The sequence below is a fragment of the Caenorhabditis briggsae genome (genome assembly GCF_000004555.2).
Source record: "Caenorhabditis briggsae complete genome, chrV, whole genome shotgun sequence".
In the NCBI taxonomy this organism is placed as follows: Eukaryota; Metazoa; Nematoda; class Chromadorea; order Rhabditida; family Rhabditidae; genus Caenorhabditis; species Caenorhabditis briggsae.
This window is the reverse complement of record NC_013488.2, coordinates 12,803,727-12,824,583: the sequence shown is the minus strand read 5'-3', so window position 1 is coordinate 12,824,583 and position 20,857 is coordinate 12,803,727. Positions and strand designations below refer to the sequence as shown.

The 20,857-nt window shown below is 38.0% G+C and overlaps 9 protein-coding genes across 9 annotated transcripts in view; 4 read left to right on the top strand and 5 right to left on the bottom strand.

Moving 5' to 3' along the window:
• Window positions 1-2,172: 2,172 nt before the first annotated feature.
• CBG19120 lies at window positions 2,173-4,482 on the top strand (the record flags this gene model as incomplete). The annotated part of the gene is made up of 8 exons (XM_045237912.1): window positions 2,173-2,192; window positions 2,433-2,547; window positions 2,688-2,751; window positions 2,805-3,039; window positions 3,085-3,322; window positions 3,466-3,632; window positions 3,756-3,975; window positions 4,246-4,482. 8 exons carry the CDS (start codon window positions 2,173-2,175, stop codon window positions 4,480-4,482), a joined length of 1,296 nt encoding a protein of 431 aa, XP_045096685.1.
• A 71-nt stretch (window positions 4,483-4,553) lies between these two features.
• Window positions 4,554-5,000, top strand: CBG27171 (the record flags this gene model as incomplete). The annotated part of the gene is made up of 2 exons (XM_045237911.1): window positions 4,554-4,816; window positions 4,862-5,000. 2 exons carry the CDS (start codon window positions 4,554-4,556, stop codon window positions 4,998-5,000), a joined length of 402 nt encoding a protein of 133 aa, XP_045100192.1.
• Window positions 5,001-5,036: 36 nt separating this feature from the next.
• Cbr-srsx-32 lies at window positions 5,037-6,219 on the bottom strand (the record flags this gene model as incomplete). Its single annotated transcript, XM_045237908.1, has 5 exons — window positions 5,037-5,157; window positions 5,200-5,697; window positions 5,781-5,904; window positions 5,957-6,060; window positions 6,107-6,219. 5 exons carry the CDS (start codon window positions 6,217-6,219, stop codon window positions 5,037-5,039), a joined length of 960 nt encoding a protein of 319 aa, XP_045096684.1.
• A 747-nt stretch (window positions 6,220-6,966) lies between these two features.
• On the bottom strand, window positions 6,967-9,758 carry CBG19118 (the record flags this gene model as incomplete). Its single annotated transcript, XM_002637365.2, has 6 exons — window positions 6,967-7,159; window positions 7,272-7,861; window positions 8,052-8,215; window positions 8,264-8,405; window positions 8,454-8,642; window positions 9,630-9,758. The coding sequence occupies 6 exons, from the start codon at window positions 9,756-9,758 to the stop codon at window positions 6,967-6,969; spliced, it is 1,407 nt and encodes a 468-aa protein (XP_002637411.2).
• A 3,311-nt stretch (window positions 9,759-13,069) lies between these two features.
• CBG27170 lies at window positions 13,070-14,548 on the bottom strand (the record flags this gene model as incomplete). The annotated part of the gene is made up of 3 exons (XM_045237907.1): window positions 13,070-13,347; window positions 13,924-14,156; window positions 14,457-14,548. 3 exons carry the CDS (start codon window positions 14,546-14,548, stop codon window positions 13,070-13,072), a joined length of 603 nt encoding a protein of 200 aa, XP_045100191.1.
• A 191-nt stretch (window positions 14,549-14,739) lies between these two features.
• Window positions 14,740-15,987, bottom strand: CBG19117 (the record flags this gene model as incomplete). Its single annotated transcript, XM_045237906.1, has 4 exons — window positions 14,740-14,905; window positions 14,955-15,184; window positions 15,388-15,541; window positions 15,668-15,987. 4 exons carry the CDS (start codon window positions 15,985-15,987, stop codon window positions 14,740-14,742), a joined length of 870 nt encoding a protein of 289 aa, XP_045096683.1.
• A 384-nt stretch (window positions 15,988-16,371) lies between these two features.
• CBG19116 lies at window positions 16,372-18,268 on the top strand (the record flags this gene model as incomplete). Its single annotated transcript, XM_002637363.1, has 4 exons — window positions 16,372-16,486; window positions 16,542-17,327; window positions 17,373-17,783; window positions 17,835-18,268. The coding sequence occupies 4 exons, from the start codon at window positions 16,372-16,374 to the stop codon at window positions 18,266-18,268; spliced, it is 1,746 nt and encodes a 581-aa protein (XP_002637409.1).
• Window positions 18,269-18,460: 192 nt separating this feature from the next.
• On the top strand, window positions 18,461-20,484 carry CBG19115 (the record flags this gene model as incomplete). The annotated part of the gene is made up of 6 exons (XM_045237905.1): window positions 18,461-18,548; window positions 18,596-18,742; window positions 18,790-18,920; window positions 18,966-19,240; window positions 19,292-20,161; window positions 20,205-20,484. The coding sequence occupies 6 exons, from the start codon at window positions 18,461-18,463 to the stop codon at window positions 20,482-20,484; spliced, it is 1,791 nt and encodes a 596-aa protein (XP_045096682.1).
• Window positions 20,485-20,603: 119 nt separating this feature from the next.
• The window catches only part of CBG19114, a gene marked incomplete at both ends in the record, with an annotated part of 3,086 nt that continues 2,832 nt past the window's right edge, over window positions 20,604-20,857 (bottom strand). The window contains one exon of the mRNA XM_002637361.1: window positions 20,604-20,784. Within this exon, the coding sequence (XP_002637407.1) occupies window positions 20,604-20,784 (181 nt within the window). The remainder of the gene's footprint in view (window positions 20,785-20,857) is intronic.

Below are 20,857 nucleotides of genomic sequence, written 5' to 3'. Positions count from 1 at the left end.
ATAAACTTGTTTTGTGATCCTTATTAAATCATCTATCTTCCAGCAAAGGTTCTATTTCTGGGTAATCTCCTGAAATCTTTAGTCTTCCAACAAAAGTTTATCCCTCATCAAACACTTCTGACGTTTTTATTGGTCATGACGGAAACTCTCCATTTCCTATATGATGAGGCGGAGTACATGAATTATTTATATCCTTTTGGATACTATTTTAAGAGCATTTTACAGCCACCAAATTGAGTGAGCACTCAATTATATTCTCATCAGATTTCTGTTTGTCTTATGTCTTTGAATTGAGTTATACATTCCATTATTATGACTCCATACACGTCATACAGAGCCTCAAAGATCCATCCCCATAAATAATCCCACTGAAATAACCTAGAATATGTCAAAACTGACGCCAAATCGAATCTGACAAGAAGTGCTCTCACTTCACTCTCTCTTCCTCCTTTTTTCTTGTTTTTGCTAGATATAGAGATAATCTATTTGTTGTGAAGAACACCATCAGTAGAAGAAGACTCTAAATCTCCCACTGATATGTGCGTCAGTGTCTTCCCTATCTCTCTATTTCTCTTCAATTTCTCATCCTTTTAATCTGTTTCGAGAAACAATTTGACTCTGCCTGCCGAATGGCGTAATTTGTTTTAAGCGCATCTCTATATCGTCTCTTCATGCCCTTCTTCCGATCTAACGTACGTCAAAAAGCAAGGAAATTTGAGAAGCTTGGATGAGGTGTCTTCTTCTAATTAGTTCCTCCCTCTCCGATTACTAATTAGGTTCCGATTTCCTTTTTTGCTCTTATTTTTTGTTTCCTTTTACACTCCTCCTTCCTTTTCTTATTCTGGAATCATTTTCCTCTGAAATCATCAAAAATCACCATAGCTTCCTTTTTTCCTTTTTTCCGAATTTCAAGATTATGATCTACAGTTTTGGGAAGGATTTCAAGTTTTTCTGATATTCGTTCTTATAACTCCGCGATGTTTCACTTGGAATGAATCGTGAATTCAGCACGTACTTCCAAAAAGAATGTAGGCGGACTTCCGAGTTTTGAATATGACTATGCTGGTAGATTAAGTGATTTTAGATCTTGACTCGTATGATTAAAACAAGAGTATATCATAAGTAGATCTTACATTTTCATAGAACGACTACTGTAGAATTCGGAAAACTTGAAAAAAATACCGAAAAGCCTGTAACAGAAGGAACCCCTTTAAGTCAAGTTATGTCGGTTCTTGCTAAATATATCCAGATTTTGTCAACCGATAAATTGTTTATCATAATATCACAGGTATTTATCAGTTGACAAACTTTTGACATCTCATATAGGAGACGAATCGATTGAGCTCAAAGCTAACAGTGTGGGGCCCTTCTATTACAGGTTTCACGGTAATTTTTTAAGGTCTAGGATTCATACGAATACTCTCGAAAAACCATTTATATATATTTTTTTCTTGAATATAGGTCCTGCTATTTACGACTTTTGATTCTTGGAAATGTTCTGATCATATATGGAAAATTAATCGAAAATCAGAGAACATTAGTTTTAGTTATTTTTTTTCTGAACGAATTTCCCAACACCACATTTTTTTTCAACCTGACCAATGTCTTGATATTTCTCAACAAGCAAAAAAAATGCTTGAATAGAACAAATTGAGCTGAAATGTGTGCCAGACGTTTCCAGTTCCACCCAAACTCTTTGGTTTGAATGTTTCTATTTTCAGAATATTTCGTTGTTTATTCCGGAAGTGGTTCCGGAGTCTCCATTTCATTCCGTTCAAAAGTCAGAAGAGTCATTTGCCATAACAAGATTATAGATTTTGCAATCCAAAAAAAAAAAAGAAAAAACGAACAAAAAACTTGATTCAAAAGAGTCTTGCAAATTAGAGAAATTTGTATTTTTGGTCTTCATTATTCTTTTCATATTCTTTTCATATTCATCTGAAAATTAACATCAGACCTCAGTCTATAACATCCACCCACTTTTTTCCCTTACGCCCTTTTGAGCCCTCCCTTCTTCTAATATATCTTCGCGTCTCTTCTTCGAATAATTTCAGTTTATAGACTACTAAACTTATTCCAGATCCCCAGATAAGCTATTCACAGAATAAGAAACCGGGGCGGTGTTTTTATTTAAATAAATCGGTATCAGTCTATTCCAACCAACGATACAAAATGCTCGTCGTTGCTAAAAGGTAAGTTAAACCTGTAATAGGAGAACCCCCTTTTAACTTTGAGCCGATTTATCTCAATTCCTGTCGAAGCTATAAAAAAGTTGTCAACTGATAACTTGCTTATCATAATACCAAAATTATTTTGTCAGTTTACAAATCTTGGATATCTCTTACAGGAGCCGAGATAATTGAGCGCAAACAGTGTGGGGGCCCTAATACAAATTTTGCGATACTTAGCAAACGTTTATTTACAATTTTCAGAATCTCGAATTTTCTTCAATTCCGTCCGATTCTGATCCTATTCTTCTGGAGTCTAGCTAGTTTTACATTTTTCCTGATGTCCCTCACTTTCGAGTTGATGCAAATCCAAATTGTTGTAAGTTCAATTTTCTAGATTTTGAATCAAAATTTTTGATCTTCAAATTTTCGTATTTTTTGTAAAGGAAGCCAGATGTTCCATTCCCTAGAATCACATTATTTCATTCTGATCTTATTGAACCAAATAATAATTTTTAGACAAATAACAATGAAACCACGGAAAAGGCTATTGTGGAACAGAAACCTTCCGGAAATTATCAGAGTAAGGAAACAAAGTTAAAATTGATAATGATAACATAATCTGAATTCTTTCAGATCCTCAAATTCTTATCCCATTTCTTCTGATACCACTTACATGTCTAACAGTGTTCTCCAGAAGTATTCCAGTCATCATTTCAACAGCAATCTCAACTTTCCTCTCGATTTGCATTTTATCCTTTTTGTCTAGATTGAATCACTATTTCGATCCGGATCCTGCATATATTGTAGTGATCCTTCATGTCACTACAGCCAATTCTATTTTTTTGAGAAGATGTTGGGATAAGTACCGGTAAATTCTGATCCATTTTCAGATATAAAATAATTCATTTTTCAGAAGAGGTCCCTGTTCTTCTACCATTGTCCGCCTCCTACTGGCCACTGTCGACAAATCACTTCCGATGCTTCTGACGACAACTACGTGTGCAACTATAATTCCCTTAGTTTCCATCATAGTCTCTCCTGCTAAAACCATAATTCCCTCCGTCACAATTTGTCTTTTGAACGTTCTTCAAAACGTTTGCACGATGACAGTCATTTTAGCAGTTCTTCTCATCCGAAATACGTACAACTGGGTAAGCCCTCATCCTCTCAGAAAAAAATTTAACTTGAACGCAAATCTCGTAATCTTAGATTAGAGCTCTCTACATAGTTTTTAGCAAAAAATAGCTTCCAAAGAAACCCTTACACCCCCTCACAAAATCCTGTTTGTTTCCAGTGTATTCCAACGGTCCGGCTAAGCTTTCTACGCGGGATTCAAGCGTTTTTCGAGGAGAAACTTGTTTATTTGGCTCATCTGATGTGCCAAATTGGACAGAGAATGTTATCCTCCCACGCCAAGATTCCATTCGTTTTCACCTATCTTATTGTCATCATTGGATTCGTGTGAGTTTGATGATTTATGTAGAGAATGTTACAAACATGGCGTGAGAAAACCTGACTAGTATATTTCGTTTGATCTAAAAACTTTGATCACTAGGAGAGAATCCTAATTGGTTTTTTTTGCAGAACTATGAACATAATCCGATTTCTGAACTTTATGAATGCCTCAATTGACAAAGGAACAGTTGAATGCTCGTTTTTCCGTTGTTACGAATCAGTCACTCTTACTCTTTCCCTCTTCATTGTACCGCCCGTTTTCTTCTGTACTGTAAACAAAATCCAAGTGAACACAATGATTGCGTTGATTGGTTTCTCATTCACTTTGGTTGTTTTTGAACTTCTCAGAGTGAGTCAATTACCGTAAAACTTGTAATAGCAGGGCCCCCACACTGCCAAGTTAGAGTTTAGTTATCTCGATTCTTGTGAAAGAAATCAAAACTTTGTCAACTGATAAAATATTTATGATAATATCACCAATATTTTATCAGTTGACAAGTTCTTGATATCTTTTACAGGAATCGACATAATTGAGCTCATAGTTGTCGGTTTGGGTGGGCTCCTACTAGAAAATTTCCAGTTATATTCTGGAATCTCTAGAATTATATTTTCTTTCCAGGAATTTGCATTCGAAAGCGTCCGAGTCGAGCCCATTCAACACGTTGTCTTCAGTATCATTCCTGCTGATGGAGCCCTCCGCTTTTGCAACATGTACAGTATGTCACGAAAGAAGAATCATAATGCAAAAGTTCTGGATACGGTGGACACGCTCTTCTCTCAAATCACAATCTCTTCTATCTGCTCCTGCTCTGCTCTTCTTTATATCTTTTATCACTTTTCAACAACTCCAATTTGATTATTTTGGTGATAATTCTACTTGTCACCAATTGGATTACTGTAATTTTCTTCTATCCATCAGCAATCGCAATGATTGGGCCAATGGTATGCGGAGGAAAGCGACGAGGAAGTCAATTTTCAGAAACAAGATCTATGAATACGGATCGATTCTCTTCGCATCTTTTAGTAGACAATCCGGATTACACGAAGAAATACTCAACTAGCAATTACTATGGTGCAGCAAAACAGAAACGGTCTTATAACGTTTTGATAACAGACTCCAGAAGAGCATCGATGCCAGTATGCGTTCAACAAATTGCCATTTCTAACTCTACAGCTCCAATTCTAAAAAAGTGAGTTTCCAAATCCAGGAAATGGTGACTAATGAAAATGTTCAGAAGATCCTGGGCAAACGGAGCATGTTTTTCTGTAGATGGAGTGATTACAATGACACCTCGAGAAGCTTTGAAACTGATGAGAAAAGAAGATTCAATTACTAGTGATAACATTTTGATTAAAGAAATTGCTTTGATGTAGTTATTTTGTAATAAAATAAATAATTTATTTTTGAAATTATGTCAATGTAATCGTGGCTCCAACTTTCGTTGTGCTCTTTGGTCCGATACTCATTGCTCTTGCTGATTGAGGGCTCGCTAATCCGAACAACCGACGAATTGCATGTCGGTATTCCGTACTGAAATCAAACTTAAGAGAATGAAAAAAGAGAGTCAATTACTTTATCGCATAAAACACAAAGAAATTGCTTGCACATGCCATATTTACACCGATTCCAGCGTAAATAGCAATGAGCTTTCGGGTTGTAGCATCTTTGGCGACAAATATGGCGAATTGATTAGCAATTGTAACACTACTCCATCCGATTATAACAAGAACAACTGTCCAAAGAATAGAACGAAAAACCACTTTCATTTGGGTGGCTCCTGCATAGCTTCGAAGTTGCAGAAATGTAAAAAAATAGACGATAACTATTGCAACGTTAACAAAGATTCCACTGGTGTTGAATTGGGAAAATGTGGATCCAGCGAAAGCAAGAGGGACGGTACAGTAAATTTTTCTGAAAATGGAAGATTGGTACTTGAATTTGGAAGGATTAGAGTACGATATGGGATCTCTTTGAATGAAACCGGAAACCATGAGAAAAGACGTGTACGTTGCTGGGAGCACCAGTTGGGCGCATATGTAGAGAGCTGGACGTTCTAGTAGCGCACGATATCTGGAAATTGTCTTTTGGGTTTTGCTTTCTTGTTCCTAAAATCTGCTATTTTTGACTCTCTAATTTCCAAAACTGCCACTTACACAACGGGTGACTTGCAAGCAATAAACCTGTCTATACCAGTCATAAGTCTCAACGGATTGGCCATACACTTCCCGATACTCGTGAAAAATAACATCCAATAGCAATTAGCTTGTGTATCCGTTACTGAAAATATTCTGAGAATAAGAGCGAATCAAATTTCCGAAGGGAGTTGTACCGTCTGCAAAGATGTGGTAATTAAAAACAAAGTGTCCGCAGAGATGTAGCATGTCAGCTAAGCAGCCAAATGTGATCATGTAATGACATGGGGAATGGAAGTTTCTGAAAAATAATTGATATCAGGGATATGCACTTTGAAGCTTTCTACCGTTCTTTTATGAACAAGATTATCATTATTGAGTTTCCGATACAGCTGACAATAGCGCAGCATAAATAAAAAATAACAACTGGTACGAGAGGGATATTAGCTTCGGCAACCATCTTTCTCAGAAATAAAAGTTTTGGAGTCTTCAAAAACCAGGTGGGTGTATGCACCTCAAAAATCTCTATCCCGGAATAGTAAGATCAAGAATCTTGTTTGGTTTTCCCAGGGATGTGGGAGGGAATGAGCTAAACATGCCTTTGCACCATGTTGAGAACCTCATGATTCAAAAATTGAACTTCTTGGACTCAACCTGAAAGTACAACTGACATATTCCATCACAAAAACTATTAGGAAAAAATGAACTTCATTTTGTTCACAATCAAATAAAAGTGTAATAAGTTGACAGGTTAAGCATATGAAACGGAGAAAAATTGCAGGAATGTGTAAAAAGAAAATTGAAAACAAGGGAAGGAAAGAGAGACTGGGGTGGAAATGATTGGAAGCGATTTGACTGAAAATGGACAGTGTTAGCGAGGGCAAAAAGAAGAAAAAACTAGAAGGTTTAGATCGAGGCACAATAAACGGCGACGGAATCTCATGGCAATGTAGATCGGAACGATGGTTGTGGAGAAGGAAAATTTTCGAATAAAGGATACTTGAGAGCTGAGAACAAGGGAAAGAAAATACACTATAATAATAAGAAGCATATGAAACGTCTACAAAAGATACCTGAACATCATCTTTCAAACAAAAAGAATGGTTCAGGTGAATTATCCCGTATTTCGGCACGCGGATGATATCGTTTTAGAATATTATCAGTGCTGCTCAAATAGAATCAAACATGAATTATATTTTCGAAAAGGTTAAACTTTAACAACGGCGGTTGGAGTCTTGTTGACTACGGTGGTTGGAGCCTCCATATCCGCTTCTAACTTTAACATTTTCTCGTTGATTGTATTTTTTGACACTGGAGTTACGAGTCGGGTATCATGGTCTGGTCCCATTTCATAACTGAATGTTCTGTATCCTTCGAGCGCTTCCGAGCAGTCCAGGAATCTGAAATTTTATGTGATAAGAAGGATTTATAGCAACACGAAATTAAAGCTCAACGAAATCGAAAATCCTGATAACCTAGAAACATTTTGCAACTAATTTTACGTCACCGTACCTGATGTTATGTTTAGGTGGGATATAAAAGATGTCTCCTCTCTTGACCTCATACTTTCCGATCAGCTGATTTTCTTGTGTCGCCTCCTCGATCGTTCCTTTTCCACTGACCACAACGAGAATTGAAGCACAGTCCAAAGTAGGCATCAACATCTCTTTTGACGTATGATCCGTTCCCACTCGTATTCTGTGCAATTGGAAATCTTTACAGTCTGGTGCATACATATCAACACATGGTGTCAGTTTCATTTCCGGCACCAAATAATCCTTTTGTTCAGTCATTTTATAGTTGAGTACGGAGCAAAGGGCATCTCTATCGATATATTTTGGAGTCATTGCCGCGCGAATCGTATTGTTAGAGCATCCAACACATTCAACACATTCTCCACTCAAATAGGCATGAAGCTCTTCAGCAGCATAATAACAACATTGTCCTGGTTCGAGGATCATATGATTGAGGAAGAGAGGTGAGAAGATTCCAATATCATTTGGGAAATCTACGGACATTTTTCTAATCACTTCAACGGTTCCTTCTTCAATGGCTCCGCGAAGTCCATTGTCCAATTCCAAGAGAAGTTTGGATACCAAGTTCTGAAAACTAATCAAGATACATTTCTTTATTTTTTGGAAAAAGGTACTGGTTCAAAAAACACTTTTCGCTTTCGCAAAGTAAGTAATGTTTTGACTTGATCACTTATCTACATCAAAAAAACTGTTTTTATCTTTGAAGACTAGATGTTCAGAAACAAGAACATTGAACTTTGTTGCAAAGAAAACTTACATGTACATCAGATCTATCTGGATCCATCATGAATCTGAAACAGTTCTCCAAACATTTTCTAGACTCCTGATTGACCACGCCCATTTTCTTCTCCTCGAGAATCGAATCTTCTAGGGGTTTCGCGTAAGTATCTCCTCCGAAAAGTAACCGGAACGATGGGAATGCTGGAATTAGAAAAAAAAACATAGAAACTACGAAATGTGAACACTTACTTTGAAGATTTTTCAAAATTTCTCTAGCTGGTCTAAATCCACACAAAAGTTCGAATCGGGTCAAAGCATATGCTAGCTCTGGCTTATGGTTTCTGTCTGGATAATTGATTGGGTCCAGTTCATGTAATCTGCGAGCCTGCTCCTAAAAAATTGAAAATATGATGTTTTTAATTTTTTTTTTAAATCGTACTTTGGTTGGATGGACTTGTAGTGAGAGTGTGGTTCGAATCGACATAACTTTCATGATAAATGGCAAATGAATGTTCTTTGCCGAATTGTTGTTCGTCAAAAGGGATGGGTGCTTAGCCAAATACGTCGAAAGTCTCGTTGAGCACTTTTTCAATTGAGCAGGTCCATCCGGGTGGGTTCCCATCCAGAGCTGAAAACATTGTATTGAAAAGAGTTGATGTTTGTACTTTAGCGTTCAAAATTGCGAACAATCTTTCAAGGTCGGTTCAAGAAACCAATTCTAAGAAATCAGGTTCTTGATTCTGCAACAAAGATCAGAAAAGATTAAGATCACAAATAGTTTGCACTTTTAAATTCTTTTTTTGGTTTGCATGATTTTCTGACGCCCTGCTGAGGACGACAAATTGTTATTATGAGGGTAGAAAAATGTTTGTGTTTCCAAAATATGTGATGATGATCAGTTTTTTTTGAAAACCCCGTATGATATTGGAAATTAACTGAAGGCGTATTTTATGGTTTTATAAAGTAATTGTTGTGTGGGAAGGAATGAAAATGTTCATGTAGAGTGGAAAGAGTTAAATTCACAAAAAATGGCCATAGAGCTGAAAATTAGGACCTGGTTTATTTATTACCATCACACAACCTTTGATAAAAGGGTCCATACGTTGCCAAGTTTGAGCTCAAGTATCTCAACTGCTAAGCAAGATATCGAAAATGTGTCAACTGACAAAAACTTTTTTATCTTTGACAGGAATCGTGATAATTCGGCTCAAAGTTAAATGTTAGTAGACCCTTCTATTACAGGTTTTACGGAGAATCATAATATTTAGTGCCTGAACCGTAAAACCCTTTTCCAAGATTTTTTCATGTTTGAGAATGAATTCTTGACAACTCAAAACTCCAATAACTATTGAAACTTGTATTATACTTTTCTCGAAAAGATTCAAAATTTCAAGAGTCTTTTCTTGCATTCAAAATTTCAAGAGTTTTTTCTTGCATGCTTTCCTACATATTGGAAAACTAACTTTTTCCAGAAAGCGAAGTTTACAGTAATGCTAATCTTGTTTAGCTTAAAATATTAGGAACTGAGATTAGCAAATAGTTCATCTCGTAACAGCTGGGATTCAGTCAGCTGTTTTTCTGCCGAACATTAAGTTCAAGCTATCTTTTATCTTACCTCTGCATACGGTGTGTTATTATCAATTTGAAAATTGTCATGTCCATCTGCAAAAAGTCGTGCCACTTCACTCTCCTCACCATACTTTCCCCAAGCATACTGTTTGACGTGGCACTGCAGTTGCTCCATCTTCTCTCGTGACACAGTATAGGAAACCCAAGCTTTCGCGCTCTCTCTGGAAACCAATTAGTTATATCACAAAATGAAAGTATCGAGTAGATCAAAACTGTAGACGATAGAAGGCGAGAGAAGGATGACACGCTGTGCTGGGGGTGAAAACACCGGACGGGATGAAGTGGGTCAGCGAAGCGGAGATAGATGATGGGTAGCACTTGTAACGAACGATAGAGAAATCGATGGGGCTTTGAATTTGAAGAATTTTTGAAAAATTTGGGGGAAGAACTTGGAGTTTAAGAAATAGAGAGATAGAGAGAGGTAAAGATGATAATATGAAAACGAAGGATGGAAGAAGTTGGGGGTGGTCAGAAAAGGGGAGGAGAAAAAGAACACTTTCAGGTTGTTGCTTTGATAGCGGATACCCTTTGGCCTTCAGAATCTAGAAAAACCGTTTCGCAACAAGAGAAAAGAAGAAGACGAAAAGAGAAGGGAGGGATCACATGAGAAGAGGATGATGAAAAAGAAAAAAGTGCATCGGTATCACCGTATCATATCAGAGAATGCAAACTGTCAGAGGGGTTAGGGGTTTAGATGAGGTTCTTGATGTTACATGATCTTTAGCTCGGGTCTTCTTTTCTCCGATAATTACTGTTAACGATGTTCATGAGTCTCGACGTCTTCATTGCTTTTTTCATCATTCTCTCTTGTGTTCTTTTGTGTCTTCAAACAATACCTGGTTGGAAAAATGAGCGTCTTCTTATTGCCATCCATCTCGAGGGGTAAACCTGTTCGTCCCCTGCAGTCCGAATAAGTGTGTAATAGTGCACGAAGAAGACAACAAAAAGAAAATGCGAAAAAGAGATGGGGGACCAGCATGGTCTTCTTCTCGATGACGATGTCTTCATTGAAAAACGAAGACGTCTTCAAGGAACTGGGAAGAGTCGAGAAAAGAGAAAAGATTGATGTGCGCCTCCGCGCGCCCTCTCACTGATGACGGAGAGGACTGTATTGGTTGTATCTATGCGGGCGTTAGGCCCCCTCTGATTTTTATCAACACACGGACATCGTCGGTTTTCTCCTTCTCCTTCTTCATCTCCAATCGGTCGGTCTCGGCAAGGTCATCAAGAAAACGGGCGTTTAGTATTCTCCGAAGCTCCACCCTCTCTACATTCACTCATCCGACGATTCTCGGCCGGAGGATCGGACTGTCACCGAAATGAAAGGGATATGCATCTAGGTATGTAGTACATGTTGACCTACATCCATTTTGAATGACGGAGTTAGCAAACTTTTTGGAAACAATTTTTGGAAGAAAAAATGTTGCGTTTTTATGTTCTAAGCACATTCCGAAACGTAAATCTAGACGGGATGGCTATCTAAATTACGGAGATGTACAAATGATATGTACATAAGACACTTTTTCCAGATGTTGCCATCGAAATCCAGATTAGCCAGTTTCGTTTGAAGCATCTGATTACGGTTGATTTTTTCATTACAAATGGAGAATTTGTCTGACTCATAGTCAGACAATAATCAAAGCTTGTTGATCTTTGAACTTGGGTGAAAATTTAAAAAATGTGAATTCATTCATGTCTCAGATGACGTCAACATGCCACCTCATATGACAGAAGCAAATTGGACGAAGAGCGAAACACAAACAAAGTGAAATTGAGAAAAAACCTCTGTCGCTCTTGAAATCGAAAAAAAATAAGTTCGATCATTTTCAGGGGAATACTGCAACAATAGAGCGCCACCCAAACCGGTAACTTTGAGCTCATATATCTTATTTCCTGTGGAAGGTATCAAAATGTTATTAACTGATAAAATGGTTATCATAATTAAAAAAAAATTTTATCAGTTAACCACTTTTTGATGTCTTGTTAAGGAAGCGAAATAAATGGGCTCAAAGATGAACGTTCCAGTGACACTGTGTGAGAGTGTTTACGGTATTCAAAAGCAAAGTTCAGACGTCCTCTGAAGGGGGTTTCTCTCTCATTCTGATATCGAAACAAGTTGATCTTTCCGAAAGATCTTCAAAGAAAACACACAGAGAATGATAAGGATCTCTTATTTTCGGTTTTGTCCTCAGTGGAGATTCTTTCGGGAGTTTGATCCTGTTTACTTTTCAGACAGAGGCACGTGATGCAAATTCAAGATTCTAGAGGGCATCGTTCAAACGGTTCAATTCTTTGATTGTTGTGAATAAATTGATCCGGATCAAGGGTTTTGGTTTCGTATTATGATAAGTGTGTGGATAAGAATACCGTATTTTCAATATGTTAACTTTGAGCTCAATTATATCGATTACTGTGAAAGATATCAAAATTTTTTCAATTGATAAAATGTTGGTGACACTATGATAAATAATTTATCAATTGTCAAAGGTTTGATATCTTTCACAGGAATCAAGTTAATTGAGCTCAAAGTTGAGGGCTTGGAGTTAGAAGAAATACGGTAACCAAATCTCTACAGTAACGTGCTGGTCGTATTTCCACTAGATTCAGAATTCTTACATCATAACATCTCAGATTTTGGCTACATGATTCAAGTCACAGATTTCAATTTCCTTCCTAACTACAGTATTCCTCCCCTCGCATACCGTAAAACCTATTATAGAAGGGCCCCCACACTGTCAAGTTTGAGCTCAATTATCTTAATCCGGGTAAAATATATCAGACATGTATCAACTGATAAAATATATGACATTATGATAAACAATTCAGCAGTTCACAATTGTTCAATATCTTTGACAAGGAACGAGATAAATTAGCTGAAAGTTTAAACCTATGGGGTCCTTCGATTACAAGATTTATGTTAACTCCAGAAGCGTAACAGCACAATAACGAAAATTAAATTTCAAAAGTGGATCGAATTTTGAAAATTGAATCAGATGTCTTTATCAATTTGAAAATTCCAAAAAAATTATCGGAACTGCAGTAATCCTTTATCCCCGAACATTTTTTGATCTGAACCCGAATATTCTTGCAACACCCGATATGCCTGATCGCGCAGTTATCTTCTCATTTAACGCTACGAAACGACGGTCACTATATTTTGTTTTTCATTTCCAATCATCTTTTTCACTTTTCATCGGTCGAGCGACCGATGCCATTGCCACCGAACAAAAAAAATTAATTCGCTGTAAATTGCCTTCTCTCTCAACTTTTTTCTCAAGTTATGACGATAATGTTTGGTTGATAGACGGCATGAATTTATTTGATTTTAATTTGATTCCAGTCCTTCGGAATCTCTAGACAAAAAATACACACAAACAAACAAGTCACTAGCTACATACAGAAAAAGAAATAAAATGGTGACACTATCTACAATTCAAACTGAATGTCAGTTTTAGGGAGGGCACCACGAATCTTCTGTTCCACTTTCTCCTTGCCATGGACGCTCTTCAAATTTCGAAGAACAAGTTTGTCGAGGGCAGTGAACTTCTTAAGATGCTCCAATCCAAATTCGGTGATTCGACGACATTCTTCGATGTGAAGAGTTTTGAGATGACCTCCTACATGTTGTCCCATGTATTCCAGTCCGAAATCGTGAAGATTTTTACAACGGATGAAATAGACATTCTTGATGGCAGAGAGGTTTTCTGCAAACTAATTTCCTTTAGATTTTGGTCACTTGGGTCAAGATAATCGGATGATTGGTTTGGGTAATTTTTGTTTCAGACAGTTTGTGTTGTAACGAACTTCCGGACTGCGAAACTGGAATGATCGGTTTAGAAAAATTCGAAATTAGGTACTTAGTCTGAATATGTACTGAAGACCGATTTCTGAGAAGTAATGTTCTGGCTTGTGATCGCTCTAAGTAGTTTGTAAAGTTAAAGATTATCAGGGATGTTCGGAACAGAGTAGTAATTCTGAAAATTCCAACCGGAATTAGTTTTTCGGACTACGGTATGTCAAAGGCGCACGCAAAAAGTTCCCTTGTAGGTTTCGAGCGGAATTAGTTTTTTAAATTTTTTCCGCGTTTTTGAAATGTTTTTGTCAACTTTTCAGCCATTTTTCGCAAATTTTTGATTCAAAAAAAATTTGCAACTCGGAATTTTCGACATTCCGCAAACTGCCGAAAATGCTATTCCGAACATTCCTGAACTAAAAATGACTATATGGGAAATTCACTGTGTTTGTATATTTATTCCGGTCTTGTTTTATAAATTAATTACCAAAATGACGACATCCGAATCCTGTAACACTCGCGTCAATCGCCTCGATAGTCTCCAATGACACATTATCTTCTGGAAGCCTTGGATCCAACTGAGCCGTTCTTTTCACCAAACAATTATAATCTCCGAAGCTCTCGTCGATCTGTGCGAACTTGATCTTTCCTCCACACCGAACAACCCATTCGGCTGCAGCCCGATCCGCTCCCACTTCTTTCACACGCTGAGTGTCATAGCTGCAAAGGATGCCCTATGTGTGAAGGTGATCTGGTTTTACGGTTCTTTGAAAGACGCGATGTCAATGAAGTGCACTCGTTTATACATTTTTGTGGGTGTGTGATAAAGAAAACAACAAACCAGCGATTGCACTTCTGCTAATCTAAAAACGAACTCTTGCAGGAATATAAGGGAAGCGAGGTCACATGATGCATGACTCAAATGACCGAAAACTACCGTATACCGTCTTTTTCACTTTCTTAAAGTTACTCTGTGATCAACGACTTTGAACCGATTGGTCGAGATCTCCCACTACTCACTAATTGAATCCTTCGAGAACCCATCTGAGTCCTGGAATATTGTGTTGTCCTAATGCGAGGACAAACTTCTCTTGCATTTTCCGCATGCTCATCTGAATTTCAAAAAAAATGTACTGGATAAAACGCAGTTCCAAAAAAAAAAGAAAAATAATCATCCCAAAATGTTAGGGAATAATTTTTTTCAGAAGCAATATGGGGAAAATAAGAATATTCATTTCATATGAGTATCCGAGTCTATAGATTTAGAGATCATAAATATGGAAAATAATCATGGTTTTTCCATTCAATCCATATATGGTTTTGGAGACCACTCCTTCTCGTGATTCGCTATACCATCTGGATTAGAATTCAAACGAGGAACGTCGTGACGGAGCATGAATTCCCGAACTTTCCAGCGCAGTGACAGACGACGCATTTCTCCTGGAGCCGGATGTCGATCCCATTCAGTTCTACAAAGAATTTAATTATTACCATCTTTTTAGACGAAATATATCTCACTTGTAGAGATGGTACCTAGTAACAGGATCAAACTTGTATGGTACTCTTCCAGGCTTCGGAGACCGAACAGGACGAACACTAGGATCTATGATAAGCTCTCTTGGTTTCTGAACTTCGGATGGATCTGATTCAGTGCTTCTCCCAACTGAAATTGATTCTGCGATGTCCTCTTCGCCCTCCACTTCATCTTCATCGTGCATTTCTTGCTCGCCGGATGTAATTTCATCCTCCTGGAATACAAATATAATCGAACCTTTAAAAGAATACTAACACCAACTTCTTCGTCAGCTACATCTGGAGCTGTAGAATTCAGTTTTTCAGGATCAGTATCAACATTTTCAGACTTTTTGAAAGGTATCCAGTTAAGTTTATTGAAAATTGACTTGATAGAAGACTTAATATTGGAGAGCATTTTTCAAAAAACCACACAAACCTCCTCACTTGGAGCTCGACACCTCTCATATGCTCGATGAATGCTTCGCCACGCTTGATCGATCAGCGACTTGGCTTCGATATTTTCTCGAAGGCTTTCATCTCCAAAATCGTTTTGGAACTCAACGTTTTCGTAGACACACTTCTTTCCTGCTCTTCCTGGAAAAAGAAAAATGGACAAAATAAAACAAAAAACAAAAGTTTCGTTTCAGAAACCAAAATGGAAACAAAAAATTCAATGAGGTCGTTCAGTACGGCGTCAAAGCTTACAGGTACTGTACTTACTTCTAGAAACGATTGGAGATTGGATGGATGCTCTCTCATCAGAGAAATCTCGTTGTCTTTGAAGGAATTGGGCAGCTGGATCGATTGAAAGTGAAGCAAAAAGAGACTCATTGAGTGGATTCTCATCTTCTTCCGAAACACATGATTCTTCGTTCAAATATCTGTTGATTTCTGAGAAGAACAAATTTATGTCATGTTTTATTTGCAATAAATTCTTACCATTTTTCAACTGTGCCAATTGAGCTGTACTTCGAATGTTCTGACCCATTTGGTGGACAATATCCTCGAGCTCTTTTTCATTCGTGAAGTTTGCCATTTTGACTAGATGAAGAAGCTCGATGAAGCGTGATCCGGAAGTTGGTGACTACCCATAAAACTTTTGAGATAAATACTTGGTTGAACAGTTTTCAGCTGATCAATCACCAGTTTTTTGATAAAAATAAACAAAAAAACCCTGTAAACAAGACGGCAAAAACGCCCCAGTGTTGTTGGAATTGAAGAGCGAATTCAAATTCTGAGATTGGCGAAAAAAGTCAGCTGCGTGCGGGGGCTTTGCGGAAAGTGCGCGCCCAGCTTGCCATTTTTCGCTCCGCCCCTTTTATTCCAAGACGTTTTTCGATGTTTTGCTTCTAAAAAGTAGAAAAAGGTTTGTGTAGAATTCTAGGTAGAAGAAGAAAATAAAAAATAATTTTATTCAGAAATGAGTGATAATCATGCCTTCGGGCGACCGGCTGTAGACGATGGACGAGGAGTTGTCGAGACGATGCGAATGGAAGCTACCACAATGTCGAACAATTTTAACGCTGTAAATGATAGTAATAATTCTAAATCGATTCAAAAATATCTGAATCAAGTTTGTATATTTTTCAGGCATCAAATCAGACGTCCATCATCTTGAAGATCTGTCCCAATGTTTTGCAGACATTTTCCGTTCGTCTGATCACTCCGATGTCACTCTTGTTCTCGATGATGGAGCTGAGTTTCCCGCTCATAGATTGATCCTTGCCGCTCGGAGCAGCTTTTTTCGAGCAATGATGTACAACGGATTTAAAGAGAGCCACGAACAACGCGTTTCTCTACATGAAACAAACTCAGTCGCCTTTCGAGCAGTTCTTCAGTACATGTACACTTCAAAAATTGATTTCGCTGGAGTTGAGCTAGATGTCCTTCTTGAATATTTGAGTCTTGCCCATCGGTATGAATTGAGGCAACTGATGACGGCGATAAGTGAGTATTTCAAGGAGATTTTGAAGAATGAGAACCTCTGCAGCATTTTGAATGCTGCCTACTTTTTTCAATTTTCGGATCTAATTGATTACTGTATGCAGTACTCGGATAAACATGCTGATCAACTCTTAGACGATCCGAGTTTTAATAGGCTCTCAGGAGACAGTTTGAAAGAACTTCTAGCAAGAGATTCGTTCTATGCTAATGAGCTGAAAATCTTCAACGCTGTTTGTTCATGGTACGCTACGAATTCAAACATGAAAGCTGTATCAAAAGAATTACTGGATCTTGTCAGACTTCCTTTGATTTCTCAAACCGAGCTTCTCAACTTCGTGAGGCCGTCTGGATTGGTTGATGCTGATGATTTATTGGATGCGATAGAGATCCAAACTCAAAAACCATTTGAAGCACCATACAGAGGATGCAAAAGTGAGTTATATATTTTTGGTGAAACAATTTTCTGACTATTTCCAGGCATCGACACAAATATAATACCACAGTATCCAATAGTGCAACCCTTATCTCGAGAAGTTAGTTGTCGATTTACGAACCAAGAGAATATGAGTGTATTTCATTTGGATCTTGGAAAACCTTTCATTATCAACACGATTATTCTTGAACTGAACTGGAAAGTTGATGTACAAGGATTCTCCTATCAGATTCACGTCGGGATGGAAAATCGGTCGGATGGCCACTGGAAGCTAGTAGCTGATTACTCAAAATACGACTGCCGAGGTACTCAGCGAGTCTTCTTAGAAGATTCTGTGGTCAGGTACATCTTAATACGAGTTAGCGACCCAATGTCCTGTCGAATAGATGGCAGTCGTATTGAAGCAATGTACTCGTCGGAGACGATGCCAGTGGATCCTCACACAAAAATAATTGGTAATTAATTTTTGACTACTGTGGTTCTTAAAATTGTGGTTTTTTTTCCAGCTCCACATAGTAATATCACAACTATTGAAAACCATGCACGGGTGGTCGAAGGAGTTTCTCGCTGCCGAAATGCACTTATCAATGGAGACATTACATCTTACGACTGGGACTCGGGATATACGTGTCATCAAATTGGAAGCGGTGTCATTATGGTACAACTCGCCCAACCCTATATCATCTCTTCGATGCGAATACTTTTGTGGAACTGTGACGATCGATTCTATTCGTATTATGTCGCAGTGTCAACGAACCAAGACAGTTGGGTCACAATTATTGATCGTACGAATGAAGAGTGCCGCGGATGGCAAGAACTTTTATTCGATCCTCTCCCTGTTGTCTACATTCGTGTCGTGGGAACAAGAAATTCAATCAACGAAGTCTTCCATGTTGTACATCTAGAAGCCCCTTCAAATGTTCCAATCGCCATAAAGTAATTATTACGGGTTACAATTCTTCCTTTGTGTCGTATTATCTGAATTTGTAATAAAGCTTGCATATATGTAAATATCTCTTTGCAACAAATGAATGAGATCAGTGATAGAACCTGAAAATTGATATTTGGCAAAATCATCAAACTTTGAAGGAATTAATATTATTTCGTAACGGATTTCAGTTATATACATAAAATGGCAAAACGGGAACTCCGACGGAGTCTAAAGTCGGAAATAGATAATCTCTTCGCATCACCGGAAACTGCAGAAAACGAATTTCAACGTAAGAGCCTTTCGGAAGATTAATATTAACAACTTTGAAAATTTCAGAAGCCACAAAACGTCAGAAAAGAGATGACAGTGAATCTAGTAGTACACCAAAAAGCAGTGGAAGTTCGCAACCTTTTGATCCGAACAGACCGAGAGTGACACTTCATTTGAATCGATTAGGAAACAGTTTTAGAATAGATTGTGAAAGTTAGCATTTGCAGTTTTTGTTTTTATTTAGTACATATAATTTTCAGCTCTTGCCCATTTCATTCACTATACTCTTTTTGGAAATTCGCTAATGAAACCCCGATGGACAGCCATTGCCAATCATCGCAACATCCCTCAAACTCTTGTGATTCGGATAAATGTACAGGAGGATTTTTTTGTAAGTTTCTAAAACTTCATTTTGAAAAAAAATGAAATATTTCAGATGACAACTAACCTAAAATTTCTGAACGATTTTTTCGAAAGACGATGGATTGAACTGGATTCCGAGATAAGCGATCGTAGTCTGTTCTGGAATAGTATGATGAACGTTCGGTTGACACTGCAAGAACAGGTTCGGAGAAAGTCTGAGAAGATGCAGAAGACGTTTGACATTCTCGGAAAACATGACAAGTCGAATTTCATTCTGACTACTGCACAACTCGCTGATAGAGGTTTTCCGTTTCCTGGAGAAGAAGGCATTGTGCCGACGAAGCGCAGGTGGGTTGCTCAACTTCAGAAGCATTTATTCAAAGCAAAATAGGCTTTCAGATACAAAAAACTGTCACCGTCCTCTCCATTGTTCTCCGTGGACTGTGAGATGTGCGAAACTACAACTGCAAATCGAGCTCTGACTAGAATTTCCATCGTCGACGAAGAACAGAATACGATCCTGGATACTCTCGTAAAACCTGATGGAGATATCACTGATTATGTCACTCGATATTCTGGAATAACCGAAAAAATGATGGAGGGTGTGACGACGACGTTAGCAGATGTACAGAAGGCAGTACAGAATTTGTTGCCTCCAGATGCGATTCTTGTTGGACACTCATTGGAATTTGATCTCCGAGCGATGAGGATGACACATCCGTTTTGTATCGATGTTGGACACACTTTGAACTACACTAACAGCGCGAATGGAGGAAGGAATAGCCTGAAGAATTTGTCTGAATTCTTTCTCGGAGTACAAATCCAAACCAAGTTCGGTCACTGCTCTTATGAAGATGCTTGGGCAGCAATGCGTTTAGCTCAACTGAAGATAGAAAAAGGATTGATGTTCGGAAACACAAGTTTCGGATGGAAGTATTCAAGAGATGCCAATGGAGGCGTTGTTGAGGAAGCTTTGCAAACAGAAGTGGTATCAACAGTTCCTTGCTCTGGATGCACCCAGCCGACAGTTGTTGGATGTACTGTTTTGAATTGTCGATGCCGATTCGTGAATGGTCCATCGAAATGTGTTCATTGTGTCAAATTAGGAGAAAGCATCGAAGGCGACTTTGACTGGCAAGATACTCTTGATTTAGATTTGGACAAAACAACTTCTCCGATCGAAAGCTATTTGAAGAAAGACAAAATGACGTCACTAATGTGTGCATTTGATAATTCCTTTTTGGATAAATTACCTACATTTTCGAAAAAGTGAGTTTGATCTCTAAATTCTTACCCATTATTTCAATTACAGAATCCGATCAAAGCAATCATCGTCTTTCCCGTCCTACGATTCTTTTATCAACAGTGTTGCTTCGGAAATGTTAAATGATAGTGGAATTTTTCTTGAAATCGAAAAGGAACGCGTTGAGCCGTTAGAAGATTCAGCAGACGAGACCGGCGACGTTTTCGACAATTCGGAAGGCCTGAACACGATGCTCGAAAAACTTGTGGGCGCAACAACTAGAAACTCGTTGGTTATAATAATTGCTTCGAGTCCCAGCAAGAATATTCTATTTAATAGAATCAAATAATTTTTGTTGTTGTTGTTCTGTTGGATCTCTACTCATAAACTTGATCTTACGTTTTTTTTTTTAATTCAAATCAACAAAAACAACAAGGATAACAACAGTAAAATAGAAGGGGATGGAAATTATTTAGAAGAGGACTTGCTGAGCTTTGCTTTCTTTTTCAACTTTTCGATATCGACTGGCACATCGTTGGCTCGTTTCTTAGTCTGCTTCTCTCGCGGAGCCTCTTCTTTGGCTTGGTAGACTTTCAATTTCTGCTTCTGTTTCTCTACCGTCTTCACAGCTGAGGCTTCCAACTTTGCTCTGGAACGATATACATGAACATGTTTTTTGCGAAATTGAAAGTATTCTTATGGGGTTATTCAGGGAGTCGGCA